General features: G+C 45.1%; 3 protein-coding genes across 3 annotated transcripts; all 3 read right to left on the minus strand.

The window, feature by feature from the left end:
- Nucleotides 1-315: 315 nt before the first annotated feature.
- On the minus strand, nt 316-2,948 carry LOC132088575 (collagen alpha-1(X) chain-like). The gene is made up of 5 exons (XM_059497567.1): nt 2,877-2,948; nt 2,464-2,530; nt 1,387-2,383; nt 1,211-1,309; nt 316-796 (listed from the first exon to the last, which is right to left on the minus strand). The coding sequence occupies exons 1-5, from the start codon at nt 2,933-2,935 to the stop codon at nt 477-479; spliced, it is 1,542 nt and encodes a 513-aa protein (XP_059353550.1). The 5' UTR covers nt 2,936-2,948; the 3' UTR covers nt 316-476.
- Nucleotides 2,949-4,147: 1,199 nt separating this feature from the next.
- LOC132088576 (collagen alpha-1(VIII) chain-like) lies at nt 4,148-5,953 on the minus strand. Its single transcript, XM_059497568.1, has 3 exons — nt 5,887-5,953; nt 4,810-5,806; nt 4,148-4,732 (listed from the first exon to the last, which is right to left on the minus strand). Exons 1-3 carry the CDS (start codon nt 5,896-5,898, stop codon nt 4,314-4,316), a joined length of 1,428 nt encoding a protein of 475 aa, XP_059353551.1. The 5' UTR covers nt 5,899-5,953; the 3' UTR covers nt 4,148-4,313.
- A 1,576-nt stretch (nt 5,954-7,529) lies between these two features.
- LOC130695327 (collagen alpha-1(I) chain-like) lies at nt 7,530-16,103 on the minus strand. The gene is made up of 5 exons (XM_057518475.1): nt 16,023-16,103; nt 15,567-15,639; nt 14,421-15,450; nt 8,195-8,986; nt 7,530-8,116 (listed from the first exon to the last, which is right to left on the minus strand). Exons 2-5 carry the CDS (start codon nt 15,576-15,578, stop codon nt 7,698-7,700), a joined length of 2,253 nt encoding a protein of 750 aa, XP_057374458.1. The 5' UTR covers nt 15,579-15,639; nt 16,023-16,103; the 3' UTR covers nt 7,530-7,697.
- Between the last annotated feature and the right edge of the window lie 209 nt (nt 16,104-16,312).

The following is a 16,312-nucleotide window of genomic DNA, read 5'->3' on the forward strand; positions in this document are numbered from 1 at the left end:
GCAAAACTTTCGAATAGAAAATCTTAAAAATGAATCGCACTGAAATTCCGCGAACTTCCGAACGTAAAGGGCGGCCGTCAACAGCTAAATGCTTTATAGAGCAATTGGGTTTCGGGAATTTGAAAATCTTATGCTATTCTAAAATTCTCATTTGGGAGTCTTCCAGGTTACGATCTAGTCGATTTGTAGAAAGGCATCATTGGCAAATAGATTAGCAATTTCTACATAGTTGTGGAGGTTCAATAAACCGGAGGATAGGAGCTTAGTAATACAGTTGACGTACATTTCGCTTATGGTACGCAAATGAACTATTCCTTTTATAGTTTGGTTTATTTACAAATGGAGAAAACGTGGCACCAAAATGTTATGATATATAAAGTAAACGCAAATGTCTTAATTGAATATAACTTTTAAATCCATGCATGGTATTTTAAGATAAAATTCTTTAATATCTATGAAAAAACGAGGTAGATCATTTAACCATAGCTTGGTGCTGGGGGATCGTATGTTTGTTGAGAAACTGTTGGCGTGTAAGCAGGAGGCTGATAGGCTGGTGCTTCATAGACCTGTCCAGGAGAACCAGCTGGGCCAGCAGGGCCGGCAGGACCCGCGTAACCAGGAGAACCTGGCTTACCTTGAGGGCCAACAGGTCCGACAGGTCCAAGAGGGCCAGCTGGTCCTGGACCACCAGGGTAGCCAGGGCTTCCAGGTTTACCTTGAGGCCCAGCTGGGCCAAGGGGGCCTATGGGTCCAACAGGTCCTGGGCCACCAGGGTATCCAGGAGCTCCGGGTTTACCTGAGGTCCAACCAGGAGAATCCAGGGGTTGGCATATCCATCTTTACCTGGTTTTGAGGACCAACAGGTCCGACTTTTTTATTTTGGTTATATTTCTTTCATAATATAGCAAAACAACTAATTTCATTTTAGATGGTTTATTTACAAATCGAGAAAACGTGACAAGCATGTTATATGATATAAAAATGGTCCTGGACCACCAGCATAGAACTTTGTTTTTATATTATTTTTCTTTTCGCAGAGCAGGGATTAACCATAGCCCGGTTTTTGAGAGCCTTGGGGTCCAGACCTGTGGCCAAGTGGACCTACTTGAGGACCAACAGGTCCCACAGGTCCTGGGCCACCAGGGTATCCAGGAGTTGCCTTGGGGTTTACCTTGAGGTCCAGGTCCTGGGCCACCAGGGCCTGGTTTACCTTGAGGTCCAACGGGGCCTGGACCGCCAGGGTATCCAGGAGTTCCTGCTGGGCCAGCATATCCATCTTTGCCTGGTTTTCCAGGAAGACCGGGGGCACCTAAACATTTGGAATATTATAAAAATGCCATTAGCTACTGAAATGAAAGGAGCTCAGGTATTGTTTTAAAAATATACCAGTGTATCCAGGAGCGCCGGGGAGCCCATCCTTGCCTGGATAACCAGGTCCGCCGGGAAGACCATCTTTTCCTGGGGCGCCATTGTAGCCATTAGGGCCAACAGGCCCTTGGGGTCCGGGGGAGCCAGGGATCTTGCTAGGTGCACCAGGATATCCATCCTTGCCAGGAGCTCCAGCGTAACCAGGTGTTCCAGCGTCACCTTTAGGTCCGGGTCCACCAGGATATCCATTTGTACCAGGTTTGCCGGGAGGTCCTTGGAGTCCAGCAGGGCCAACGGGACCAACAGGGCCAGGGCCGCCAGGATAGCCAGGAGCACCATCCTTACCAGGGTAGCCAGGTGTGCCAGGAGGACCAGGAATCTTGGATGGGATGGTGTATCCTGGTGGGCCGGCTTCACCTTTAAGGCCTGCAGGTCCTGGAGCTCCACTGTATCCGTCTTTGCCAGAGAGTCCGGGACCACCAGGAAGGCCAGGTGCACCATTGTAGCCAGGTGTACCCTTTTCTCCGTTATAACCTGGTTTACCAGGAGCTCCAGGAGCACCATTGTAACCTGGAGTTCCTTTTTCACCAGGATAACCTGGAGTTCCCGGTTTTCCAGGTGGACCTTGCGGACCAGGTCCACCAGGATAACCGGGAGTACCTGGAAGACCTGCATCTCCCTTATACCCAGCAGGCCCTGGAGGTCCTGGAGGACCTGGTGGGCCAGGAATGACTTGAGGTTGTGCGTAAGAACTAGCCCCGTAGCCACCACCGGAAGAAGATCCGGAAGATCCAGGTTGACCTGGTGGTCCTGGTGGACCCGGAGGTCCCTTCAACCAAGGGAGATATTCATAGAAATTTTCCCATTGCTTCTGAATGTCGTAAGTTGCTTCTGATCCGTAAGGGTTAAGTGAAGACCACTGATCTTTCGTTATGGAAACAGTTTCTCCAGATGCTGGTGGTTGTCCGTATTGGGGTGCAGCCAATACGCTTGCCAACAAGAGTGAAAGGAATACCTGTTAGGCATTAAATGAAAACCAACACCTTAGTACACAGTGGTTCATTCAGAAAACGGTCAGCAAATCGGAATACTTACCAATGCCCTCATAGCTAATTTGTGGTTATGTACGTCGTGATATTGATTGAAACGTGAGTACTGCGTCCTGTGGAACGAAATAATCATTTTGGTTTAAAGGGTGCGGTACAGTTAATGTGGGCTTACGAGAGCTATATGGAGTTTTACGAAACAGGCATCCAACAGAATAATGTGTTCACTGTTTTGTTCATATTTATAGCGTTTAAATTAATTCGATAAAGGATGTCTATATAAAACCATCAAACGGAATGAATTTAGCGGTGGACTACATTCAAAAATAGTTGATTTTTGGCTTCTATTTGGAACTTTGAATGTTGTTGATGTAGGAAATGGGAAACGAATTTCTTTTTGATGTTCAAGAACATTTTCCTTCATCGGTGTGTTACTAACTGATATATCCGATCAATTCTTACCTCTTTCTGGAATTGCTCTTTCCTGCAGAGGCTTCAGCTCCACACTGAATTTTGAACATGAAAGCGTGTTCTTTAAATAGAGCGCAGAAGAGTAACTCATGTAGTTGAAAAAGGAGATCGTAGGTGGCTTTTCTAAATGGCGCAAAAGTGGTCTCTGCTATAACGCGTCGGATTGGCTGGTATTTCATTGGGCCAGCCGGACGAACGGAGGGTCTTCACGCTGGAATATTCACGTAAAAGGGAAACCTCTCTTTGCCTTTGGGGAGGAAAAGAGAAAGACATTTCATGGCTGGTTTTCCTTTTTACCTTCATTCAAATAGAAACATTATAAAATTCAATAGATTTTTACTTTTATTGCTACCAATTTAAACTCATGTAGAAAACGAAGGCACTATTTTTATTGCATTCCAACCGGGTCAAGTGCAAATCGACATAAACTGATGGTGATTAAAGGTTTAAAGAAATATGTTTGTTATTCAATTCTTTGGTGAAACCTTTGACATTATAGATACAATAATTCAGGCCACGTATTCATACATTTCCGGAAACAATAAATTCTTAAGATATTGTGGCTGACGTAAACGACACTCAAACTGAATACTATCAGGTCGTTGCCTCTTATTTCCAAAGATCATATAAGCCGATATGAGGTACACCAAAGAGCTATAGTTCAAGTCAACTTCTTACGTTGTTATTTGCTGTGCTTAACAATATTAGCCATTTTGTTGATTTAAATGCATCAACTTCCGACCGAAAACCTTCCTGTCGTGGAAACTAAACGCCGGACAATAAAATTTGCAAGGCATTATGGGAAGAGAATCATTCGGCACGCACATAGCGACACATGCCAAAATATGTTGTCTTGTTGAAAATGGTAAAGTAGGCTTGCAGGTCAACCCACCTCTTTGGATTTGCGGATATGTTCTATAATTTTGATAAGAGTTGTCTACAGCACTTTTTCTTGCGCCGCTTTTAGTTCCAAATTCCGTTAAATGGTGTCAAATACACAAGTTTTTGCTTAAGAGTCATGAAGTTGGTACCGGTTTCATAACTGTAAGCTCTAAATTTTCATATTAGTCTAAGAATGAAACATGGTCATGGCACATGAGCCAACAGAATTGATGTTGTTTTGCGTGTCCCTCATAATCCGTCATAACATTGTCCCTTTATCAGAGCCCATTTTAAGCCCTTTATTTTTTATTTCGTTAGCCAAGTTAGCTGCTTTTTTATTTTGAAGTTATATTTCTTTCATAATATAGCAAAACAACTAATTTCATTTTACGGTATGGTTTATTTACAAATCGAGAAAACGTGACACCAGCATGTTATATGATATAAAAATCAGTGCGGACTTCCTTAATGGATCAGAGTATTCATCCAAGCATAGAACTTTGTTTTTATATTATTTTTCTTTTCGCTCAGAGCGAGGTAAGATAACTAACCATAGCTTGGTGCTGGGGGATCGTATGTTTGTTGAGAGACTGTTGGCGTGTAAGCAGGAGGCTGGTAAGCTGGCGCTTCATAGACCTGTCCAGGGGAGCCAGCTGGGCCAGCAGGGCCGGCGGGGCCTGGGTAACCAGGAGAACCTGGCTTACCTTGAGGACCAACAGGTCCGACAGGTCCAAGAGGGCCAACTGGTCCTGGACCACCAGGGTAGCCAGGACTTCCCGGTTTGCCTTGGGGTCCAACCTGGCCAAGTGGACCTACGGGTCCCACAGGTCCTGGGCCACCAGGGTATCCAGGAGCTCCGGGTTTACCTTGAGGTCCAACGGGGCCTGGACCGCCAGGGTATCCAGGAGTTCCTGCTGGGCCAGCATATCCATCTTTGCCTGGTTTTCCAGGAAGACCGGGGACACCTAAACATTTGGAATATTATAAAAATGCCATTAGCTACTGAAATGAAAGGAGCTCAGGTATTGTTTTAAAAATATACCAGTGTATCCAGGAGCGCCGGGAAGCCCATCCTTGCCTGGATAACCAGGTCCACCGGGAAGACCATCTTTTCCTGGGGCGCCATTGTAGCCATTAGGGCCAACAGGCCCTTGGGGTCCGGGAGGGCCAGGGATCTTGCTAGGTGCACCAGGATATCCATCCTTGCCAGGAGCTCCAGCGTAACCAGGTGTTCCAGCGTCACCTTTAGGTCCGGGTCCACCAGGATATCCATTTGTACCAGGTTTGCCGGGAGGTCCTTGGAGTCCAGCAAGGCCAACGGGACCAACAGGGCCAGGGCCGCCAGGATAGCCAGGAGCACCATCCTTACCAGGGTAGCCAGGTGTGCCAGGAGGACCAGGAATCTTGGATGGGATGGTGTATCCTGGTGGGCCGGCTTCACCTTTAAGGCCTGCAGGTCCTGGAGCTCCACTGTATCCGTCTTTGCCAGGGAGACCAGGACCGCCAGGAAGGCCAGGTGCACCATTGTAGCCAGGTGTTCCTTTCTCTCCGTTATAACCTGGTTTACCAGGAGCTCCAGGGGCACCGTTGTAACCTGGAGTTCCTTTTTCTCCAGGATAGCCTGGAGTTCCCGGTTTTCCAGGTGGACCTTGCGGACCAGGTCCGCCAGGATAGCCAGGAGTACCTGGAAGTCCTGCATCTCCCTTATACCCAGCAGGCCCTGGAGGTCCTGGAGGACCTGGTGGGCCAGGAATGACTTGAGGTTGTGCATAAGAACTAGCCCCGTAGCCACCACCGGAAGAAGATCCGGAAGATCCAGGTTGACCTGGTGGTCCTGGTGGACCCGGAGGTCCCTTCAACCAAGGGAGATATTCATAGAAATTTTCCCATTGCTTCTGAATGTCGTAAGTTGCTTCTGATCCGTAAGGGTTAAGTGAAGACCACTGATCTTTCGTTATGGAAACAGTTTCTCCAGCTGCTGGAGGTTGCCCGTATTGGGGTGCAGCCAACACGCTTGCCAACAAGAGTGAAACAAATGCCTGTTAGGCATTAGATGAAAACCAACACCTTAGTACACAGTGGTTCATTTAGAAAACGGTCAGCAAATCGGAATACTTACCAATGCCCTCATAGCTAATTTGTGGTTATGTACGTCGTGATATTAATTGAAACTTGTGTACTGCGTCCTGTGGAACGAAATAATCATTTTGGTTTTAAAGATGCGGTACAGTTAATGTGGGCTTACGAGAGCTATGTGGAGTTTTACGAAACAGGCATCCAACAGAATAATGTGTTCACTGTTTTGTTCATATTGATAGCGTTTAAATTAATTCGATAAAGGATGTCTATATAAAACCATCAAACGAAATGAATTTAGCGGTGGACTACATTAAAAAACAGTTGATTTTTGGCTTCTGTTTGGAACTTTGAATGTTGTTAATGTAGGAAATGGTAAATGAGTTTCTTTTTGAGATTCAAGAACATTTTTCTTTATCAGTCCGTTACCAACTGATATATCCGATTAATTCTTACCTCTTTCTGGAATTGCTCTTTCCTGAAGAGGCTTCAGCTCCACACTGACTTTAGAACATGAAAGCGTGTTCTTTAAATAGTGCGCAGAAGAGTAACTCATGTAGTTGAAAAGGAGATCGTAGGCGGCTTTTCTAAATGACGTAAAAGTGGTCTCTGCTGCAACGCGTCGGATTGGCTGGTATTTCATTGGGCCAGCCGGACGAACGGAGGGTCTTCACGCTGGAATATTCACGTAAAAGGGAAACCTCTCTTTGCCTTTGGGGAGGAAAAGAGAAAGACATTTCATGGCTGGTTTTCCTTTTTACCTTCGTTCGAATAGAAACATTATAAAATTCAATAGATTTTTACTTTTATTGCTACAAATTTAAACTCACGCAGAAAACGAAGGCACTATTTATATTGCATTCCTACCGGGTCAAGTGCAAATCGATATAAACTGATGATGATTAAAGGTTTAAAGAAATATAATTGTTATTCAATTCCTTTGAGAAAACTTTGACATTACCGACACAATAATTCAGGCCACGCTTTCATACATTTTCGTAAACAATAAATTCTTTAAGAATATTGCGACGTAATTGATTCTCAAACTAAATACTTTCGACTATTCCAAAATCGTATAAGCCGAGGGGTATATGAGGCACACCAAAGAGCTATAGTTCAAGTCAACTTCTTACATTGTTATTTGCTGTGCTTAATAATATTAGCCATCCTGTTAATTTAAATGTATCAACTTCCTACTGAAAACGTTACTATCGTGGAACTTAAACGCCGTACAATAAAATTCGCAAGGCATTATGGGAAGAGAATCATTCGGCACGCACGTAGCGACACATGCCAAAATATGTTGACTTGTTGAAAATGGTAAAGTAGGCTTGCAGGTCAACCCACCTCTTTGGATTTGCGGATATGTTCTATAATTTTGATAAGGGTTGTCTATAGCACTTTTTCTTGCGTCGCTTGCCGTTCCAAATTCCTTTAAATGGTGTCAAATACACAAGTTTTGCTTAAGAGCCACAATGTTGGTACTGGTTTCATAACTGTTAGCTCCAAATTGGTCCAAGAATAAAACATAGTCATGGCACATGAGCCAAATGATATTGTTTTGTTTGTAAAACATTGTCCCTTTATCAGAGCCCATTTGAAGCCCTTTATTTTTTATTTCATTAGTCCAATTAGCTGCTTTTTTATTTTTATGTTATATTTCTTTCGTAGTATAGCAAAACAAGCTTTTCCTTTTTACGGTATGGTTTATTTACAAATCGAGAAAACGTGGCACCAACATGTTATATGATATAAAAATCAATGCGGACTTCCTTAATGGATCAGAGTATTCATCCAAGCATAGAATTTTGTTTATATATTATTTTTCTTGTCGCTTAGAGCATGGTAAGATAATTAACCATAGCTTGGTGCTGGGGGATCGTATGTTTGTTGAGAGACTGTTGGCGTGTAAGCAGGAGGCTGGTAAGCTGGCGCTTCATAGACTTGTCCAGGGGAACCAGCTGGGCCGGCAGGGCCGGTGGGACCTCGGTAACCAGGAGAACCTGGCTTACCTTGAGGGCCAACAGGTCCGACAGGTCCAAGAGGGCCAACTGGCCCTGGACCACCAGGGTAGCCAGGGGTTCCAGGTTTACCTTGAGGTCCAACTGGACCAAGGGGGCCTACGGGTCCAACAGGTCCTGGGCCACCAGGGTATCCAGGAGCTCCGGGTTTACCTTGAGGTCCAACGGGGCCTGGGCCGCCAGGATATCCAGGGGTTCCAGCTGGGCCAGCATATCCATCTTTGCCTGGTTTTCCAGGAAGACCGGGGGCACCTAGAGCATTTGGAATATTATGAAATTGCCATGAATTGCTGAAATGAAAGAAGCTCAGTTATTGATTTTAAAATGTACCGGTGTATCCAGGAGCACCGGGGAGTCCGTCCTTGCCTGGATAACCAGGTCCGCCGGGAAGCCCATCTTTTCCTGGAGTGCCGTTGTAGCCATTAGGGCCAACAGGTCCTTGGGGTCCGGGAGGGCCAGGGATCTTGCTAGGTGCACCAGGATATCCGTCCTTGCCAGGGGCTCCAGCGTAGCCAGGTGTTCCAGCATCACCTTTAGGACCGGGTCCACCAGGATAGCCATTTGTGCCAGGTTTGCCAGGAGGTCCTTGGAGTCCAGCAGGGCCAACAGGACCAACAGGGCCAGGGCCGCCAGGGTAACCTGGAGCACCATCCTTACCAGGGTAGCCAGGTTTGCCAGGAGGACCAGGAATCTTAGATGGGATGGTGTATCCTGGTGGACCGGCTTCACCTTTAAGGCCTGCAGGTCCTGGAGCTCCACTGTATCCGTCTTTGCCAGGGAGACCGGGACCGCCAGGAAGGCCAGGTGCACCATTGTAGCCAGGTGTCCCTTTCTCTCCGTTATAACCTGGTTTACCAGGAGCTCCAGGGGCACCGTTGTAACCTGGAGTTCCTTTTTCTCCAGGATAGCCTGGAGTTCCCGGTTTTCCAGGTGGACCTTGCGGACCAGGTCCGCCAGGATAGCCAGGAGTACCTGGAAGTCCTGCATCTCCCTTATACCCAGCAGGCCCTGGAGGTCCTGGAGGACCTGGTGGGCCAGGAATGACTTGAGGTTGTGCATAAGAACTAGCCCCGTAGCCACCACCGGAAGAAGATCCGGAAGATCCAGGTTGACCTGGTGGTCCTGGTGGACCCGGAGGTCCCTTCAACCAAGGGAGATATTCATAGAAATTTTCCCATTGCTTCTGAATGTCGTAAGTTGCTCCTGATCCGTAAGGATTAAGTGAAGACCACTGCTCTTTGGTTATGGAAACAGTTTCTCCAGCTGCTGGAGGTTGTCCGTATTGGGGTGCAGCCAACACGCTTGCCAACAAGAGTGAAATGAATACCTGTTAGATATCGAATGAAATCCAACAGTTTGGTAAATGGTACCTCTTCCAAAAAATGGTCAATACAATTTTACTACTAACCAATGCCCTCATGGCTAGTTGTTTTTAGAGCACGTCGAAATGTTGAATGAAACGCGGGTACTGTGTCCTTTACACGGAAAAAAAATTTTAAGCGTTTAAAAAGGAAAGTTAATTGCATCCAACCGGCACGTCCACGAGGCCTTTACAGATTCTCTCGCGACAACTGTTTAACGTAACAAATGTGCTCACCATTCTTTTCACATTTATAGCGTTCAAAACAATTTGTACCGATCGTCTTCACGATAATTTCATGAACAATTCTGGAGCGGTAAATGACATTTTTAAAAAACGTTGACTCTTGTCTTCCGTTTTTTCAATTTTCAAATTTGCTTATGTAAGAAGTGGAAATTCCATTTTTGTTGTTGAAAAACATGTTTTTATTTGCACGAGTCCGATACTAAAGGCCGTGCGATAAATGCTTACCTCTATATGGAATTGCTCTTTCCCGAAGGGGCTTCAGCACAACACTGACTTTGGACAGGAAAGCGAGTTCTTTAAATAGTGCGCAGAAGAGTAGCACATGTAGTTGAAAACAGAGATCGTAGGTGGCTTTTGTCGAAATGACGTAAATGCGGTATCTTGCTACGAAGCGCTGGATTGGCTAGTTTTTTTTTCTTTCGTGTTAGACCAACCGGACGGAAAGAGTCTCTCCACGCCGGAATATTCACGTAAAAGGGAAACTTCTCTTTGCCTTGGGGGAGAAAAAGAGAAAGACATTGCTGTTTTTCTTGTTACCTTCGTCCAACTTGTAACATTATAAGATCGAGTAGATTTCTTCGATGTCAACGACAGCTTAAAATTGGACCATATTTAAACTATATTTGGTGCAATAGTTATAAATTTGCGAATTTCCTACCGAAAACGTTTCTTTAAAAAAATACTAGCGGAACTCTTGCACCTCAATCTTCATCCCAATTAGCAAGGAAAATGATTTAGAATCGTAGAAACCAAACCTCCTTTTTTTATTTTTAGCGTGTCTTGGAAATAGATTTTCTGTTAGGGCTTGTTTTACGGAGCAAATTTATTATTTCAAGTTGTTTCAATTTAACCTAGAAATCGCGAGAGCGTTACCAAGAAACGTATAGTGGGTCCTGCTTGTCATCTCTACGGAACATGGAATTTTATCGCTGGAGAGTAGCTGGAGTGCGCTAAACATTATGGGAAGAAAGTCAGTTGGCACCAGCAGCGACACATGTTGAAAATTTTGCTGACCACTTTCAAATGTCAAAATGGACTTGCAGGCCAAAGCCATCGTCGACACAAATAGCATAAAGCTTTGGTTTCTATTTAATCGTTCCGACGTATCTGTGAATCTATCCTTGTTTAGATGACAATGAACTGGACTATAAATGTCACATGACTTAGACTTAGCCTCGTGCGTGTAAAGCGATTGCACCAAAAGCAATTTGAATGCGTTTTGTTCAAAAATTACACAGTTAAGGCAAAAACTAATTTTTTTTTCGGAATCAGCGTTTCATTTTGATTATGAAAAGTGAGTTTCACCAACTTCCCAATCAAAATTTTAAGCCCGAGATTTCGTTTGAAAAAGTCGGCCTTAAAAAACAAACCCGACAAAATAAGCCCGACAAAATAAGCCCGACTTTTTATTTTTTTTATTTTGTTTTTAGAAACCTTGATGTAGCTACAAACTTAGGTGTTTTAGGTATTAAATTGAACGAGAATCATAGAAATAAATTTTATTTTCATGTAGGATTGGTAGTCCTTGAGTTATTTGAATTTAAAGTGGTGTTGACCCACCCCCAAAAATACATCAATAAACACCAGCTAAAAAGCTTTGTTTCAACAGGATGCAAATTTGCATTAACTACACTAGTATATCTTGTGGGAGGACATAAAAATTCGTTAAAAGGTAATTAATTAATGTGTTTTTAAAAAACAGGACGTAAAATTCGTTTTAATACATGTTTTTATTACGATTTGAGTGGCAAACAATTCACATCGGATTTTAAACTCATGCTCCCTAATGTTTACTACGCCGGTTAGTAAGAGGAGTAGCACGGGAATTAAGAAGCAGACCCCTGTGCTCTTTAGGTAGCGTAGCCGATTCTAAAGCGTATGCCGACGTGGGATCGTTGTTTGAAATCATCGGAGCGGCCATAGCATCTGACACAGTCATCGGTGACGCAATGTGTTGCAAGATTGGGGCCACGGCAACGTAAGCATGCCCTTCAATGGTTGAGTAGGCGAAATTTCCCCCTAAACGGTCAGATCTGATAACAGCACTGTCCCGACTTGGGACTCTGACCGCGTGAGTGAAAGCGCTCAATAACGGAGTACCACTAATGACGGCCACGCAACATGCAAAAATTATCACCTGTAAGATAAGCAATTAGATGTTTGATCATTGTTTAAATAGTTTTAGGGTTGACTTACGATTTTCATGTTGTGCACGACGAATGATGTTGAGAGAAGAGCTAAATTCGGAGTAACGTGGCCGAGCATTCCAGGCGAAGCTTTTATACGAATACATACGTTCGTTCTCGTTCAGTTTCCGGGAACCACCTTCCATGAAACAATGGTTCAATTAACGAAGTGCAGAGCTCTGCGTGCTGGAAGACCTTCAGTTCATAGGGCGCGGTCGTTCTCCATGCAGTACGCAGAAAGCACCGATCGTCCCCTTTCGTCCCAAATATTGCGGAATGAATTCTGTTTTTTTTTATGCTACACTTTCTTTGTCTTTTTAATAACAATGCTTACGGTCAAGGTTGGATCTCATTTTAATGATGGAATCCTAGTCATCCGCTCCCATGTGCTCTTGTATTTTTGTGCCCTAAAGGTGACAATGGCCAGCATTCTTAAACCAAGTGTACCATTTTATTTTTTATTGTTATCGTTCTAACGATGAAAATGTGCAGACCTGCCCTTCTTTTAAACACCTTACTGTTTGGCCTTGAAGTTGTGAAAGGAACTGAACTGAAATAGCGCCAGGAATGATAAGATGGGCTTGGAAACTTGACTAGCGCACGCAAAAGGGCGTTCTAATCAATCGTCTTAATTAATTTTTAAATTGCCTAATATTTCAAATGACGTGATTCAACAAAATTAGCTGTGGGTTTCCTTCATTTGGCCAAGAACGTTGGGGTTTGCGGTATGCGCACACCTCTAATCAAATTTGTTTAAACGAGCGAGACATTGAAGTCTGGTTGATTTTTTTCGCACCTGTAGACGATGCGCCATGTATTACCGCCGGAATTCTGCTGGTCAAGGCAATATCTCTCTAGTCGAGTCATCCAAGATAACAACGACGCAAATATCATGTGACACTTTCATTGCTCGGCTGTGTGCTCGTGAGTAGGAAAAAAAGTGAAAGCTTATGTAATTCTACGTCTCATCCAGCAGCTGTACATCTCGTCTGACGAAGTGAAATCCTTTTTTTTTAATTTTATATGAGCTTGTCTAAACAGCTGTGGACATCTTGAATTATGTTGTGTGTGCTAGTTCAGATGGGGCTAACGGAATGTCGTCTCGATATTTTGTGATGTCAATTAATATATGTCATCCAATATCATCACATATGCTGAAATTTGAAAGCAGTGGTATTGCCACTAAAACCAGTTTATGTTAATTCAAGTAATTAGCAGAACATTAGTTGTTGCTGGACACTAATCAACGATGTTTCTTAAGTCACAAAAAATTTAATTTCGTAAACATGTTCTACGTCAATCTTTCCATCAAAACGTCAGCCATAAGAAAGGAGTCCAAATGATGCCCTAAAACATTTTCTTTAATTCAAGCTGCGTACGTGGCACATGATATCATCATCACCCTATATAATCATACCTTCCTTTTTTTATTTTTTGTCTCGTGTGTTATCAATATACAGTATATTGTTAGGATTTTTCTCGCATCAGCAGATTTCAAACGGGGGCAGTGTAACGCTGTGGTATTTATCACGTCGCGCGGTTGGCGGACTTTGGTCGGTCAATCGAACCAGGAAGACAAGGTGATGTTGTTCTTGAAGAAAAAGTAAGGCAAGTTTGCTTTCTATGTTTCCTTTTTATCGTGTGGAGACGAGTTAACACGGATCTCATCAACCTGTCCTACAAATCGACGATGTTGGTTAAGAATTCATTTCCACAAATGAAGACCGTAGTTCGTGATATGGCCACATCCAACCCCATTGCGTGAATCAAGAGGATTTCTCTTTATTACAGTGAAAGTGAAGCATCAGTTTTAATGGGGAAAAAACACCTGGGCATACTTAGCATGCTATCGGCATCTCACGGTAGAAGAAAGAGCCAACTTTCTAATTTCTGATTGTGTTGTCCGTGTACTGTAGGCTATATCTTTATTGCCTAGTATTTACGTAATCTCACATTTCTGGTGGGAAAAACACTGTGTGAGTCAAGAGGCTTACGCTATTGATTCATTTCAAAGATGAAACGACATTGCGAAAGAAATCAAACACCACTCGTATTATTATTATGATTTATTTACACCTTGTACGAAGTCATGGCGACTAGCCAATATTCAAATACAGGCTGCAATCATGACTTCTTAAAGTGAATTGGGGAATGAAATATGAGTCAAAGAGGTAATAAAACTTTTGAATAAATTTTTCTCAGCATAATGATAGTGGTGATTTCTTAACCGTAGCTAGGTGCGGGGGGATCGTAAGTGGGCTGAGAAATGGATGGGGTCTGGTAGACCGGAGCGGGCGCTTGGTAAACTGGCGCCGATGGCTGATAAACTGGAGCTGGTGGTTGGTAAACCTGGGCCGGAGCTTCGTAGCTCTGTCCGGGAGAACCAGCTGGTCCAGCAGGGCCGGCGGGGCCTGGATAGCCAGGGGTGCCTGGTTTTCCTTGGGGTCCTACGGGGCCAACAGGTCCAAGAGGGCCAACTGGTCCTGGGCCACCAGTGTAACCGGGTGCACCAGGTTTGCCTTGAGGTCCGACTGGACCAATGGGCCCAACGGGTCCAACTGGGCCTGGGCCGCCAGGGTATCCAGGTGCGCCGGGTTTACCTTGAGGTCCAACTGGGCCTGGGCCGCCGGGGTAGCCAGGAGTACCGGCTGGGCCGGCGAGACCATCCTTACCTGGTTTGCCTGGGAGACCTGGAGCGCCTGTAAAATATTTTAAAAATCAGTTAATAATTGGAAAGAATTAAAATATATAGCTGCAAATGTACCAGTGTATCCAGGAGCTCCAGGTTTGCCGTCTTTGCCTGGATAACCAGGACCGCCGGGGAGACCATCTTTGCCAGGAGCGCCATTGTAGCCAGGGGGGCCAGCTGGTCCGACGGGTCCAGGGGGACCAGGGATCTTGCTAGGTGCACCAGGATATCCGTCCTTGCCAGGGGCTCCAGCGTAGCCAGGTGTTCCAGCGTCACCTTTAGGTCCGGGGCCACCAGGGTAGCCATTTGTACCTGGTTTGCCAGGGAGTCCTTGAGGTCCAACAGGTCCAACTGGTCCAACGGGGCCTGGACCGCCAGGGTATCCAGGAGCACCGTCTTTGCCGTTGTAACCTGGTGGGCCAGGAGGTCCGGGGATCTTGGATGGGATAGTGTAGCCTGGTGGTCCAGCTTCTCCCTTAGGTCCAGCGGGTCCAGGGCCGCCAGGATAACCGTCTTTGCCGGGTAGTCCGGGACCGCCTGGAAGGCCAGGGGCGCCATTGTAGCCAGGGGCTCCCTTCTCTCCGTTGTAACCTGGTTTGCCAGGGGCTCCAGGAGCTCCGTTGTAGCCTGGTGTACCCTTCTCTCCTGGGTAGCCTGGTGCTCCGGGTTTGCCAGCTGGTCCTTGGGGTCCGGGTCCTCCTGGGTAGCCAGGGGTTCCTGGAGTACCAGCATCTCCCTTGTATCCAGCGGGTCCTGGTGGACCTGGTGGGCCTGGGGGTCCTGGAATGACCTGAGGTTGAGCGTAGCTAGAACCGCCGCCGTAGGCACCACCACCGCCAGACGATCCAGCGGCTCCTGGGGCTCCAGGTGGGCCTGGTGGTCCAGCGGGACCTCTCAACCACGGAAGGTATTCATAGAAACGTTCCCATTGCTTCTGGATCTCTTCAATCTGAGGGCGTTCGGCAGCCGGGTAGGAAGAAGCAGATCCGTATGGGTTCAGAGAGGCCCACTGTTCCTTGGTGATGGAAACAGTCTCACCTGCTGCTGGAGGTTGTCCGTATTGGGGTGCCGCCAAAATGGTGGCCACCAAAAGTGGAACAATAGCCTGTCACGCAAGTGAGAAGAGTTGTGTTAAATTTATGTCGGGACTGGCTCGTGTGGTTTCTATTTGATTCGCCCTGTTTTCAATTTGCAATATGTAATGAAATGATTGTTACATACCAAAGCCCTCATGGCTGTTTGGTTTGGAATTAGCAACCTTTTGTGTCGTTGAGTCGATTTGCTCGACAAGATTCTATAATTGAATTTAAAAAGAAAAATAGCAATTCAATCAGCAATGTTTTTTCTTACTAATAGCGATAGCGTGTGAAAGAAGTAAAACGAAATTTTAGGGCAACCGCTATTGGACAATAAAAAGAAATACAAATGTTATTAAACAACAACGCAGCTGTTATTCGTTTTGTTTGTTGCATTTGCTACTTGTTTTTATTGTCCAAAACGATTAAAGATGCAAAAAACGGAAGCCGAAATCGATTGCCGATTTTAAAAACGGACTCAATGATTTGTTGAAACTGATTCTCTTGTCGTATTCAACGTCAAAGGGAATATTCTGGCTACTCTTTCCGCTTTTTCACCACGAAAAATTCACAATGAAATTGACATCAAAGTGAATCTTACCTCTTCTTACGCTTGCTGTTTCCTAAACTGTTGTCGGCAAGACACTGACTTGAAATGTGAGAGTAGGGGCTTTAAATACCCTGTCAAGTCACTGGGTGTAGGTGGAAACAAGATAGAAAGGATGGGAGGGCTAGTTTTTGTTTTTTTGAAAGAAAGCATTGGAAAACTGTATAGGCGATATACAGAGCTGGCTGGCGAAGACGTCCGATTGGCCGGCAGACAGTGGGACGTGCCAGTCGGCTAGGACATTCAAACAAAGCCCCTCTTCATCGTTGGTATAGAATGCTTGG

The sequence above is a fragment of the Daphnia carinata genome, chromosome 1 (genome assembly GCF_022539665.2).
Source record: "Daphnia carinata strain CSIRO-1 chromosome 1, CSIRO_AGI_Dcar_HiC_V3, whole genome shotgun sequence".
Classification (NCBI taxonomy): domain Eukaryota; kingdom Metazoa; phylum Arthropoda; class Branchiopoda; order Diplostraca; family Daphniidae; genus Daphnia; species Daphnia carinata.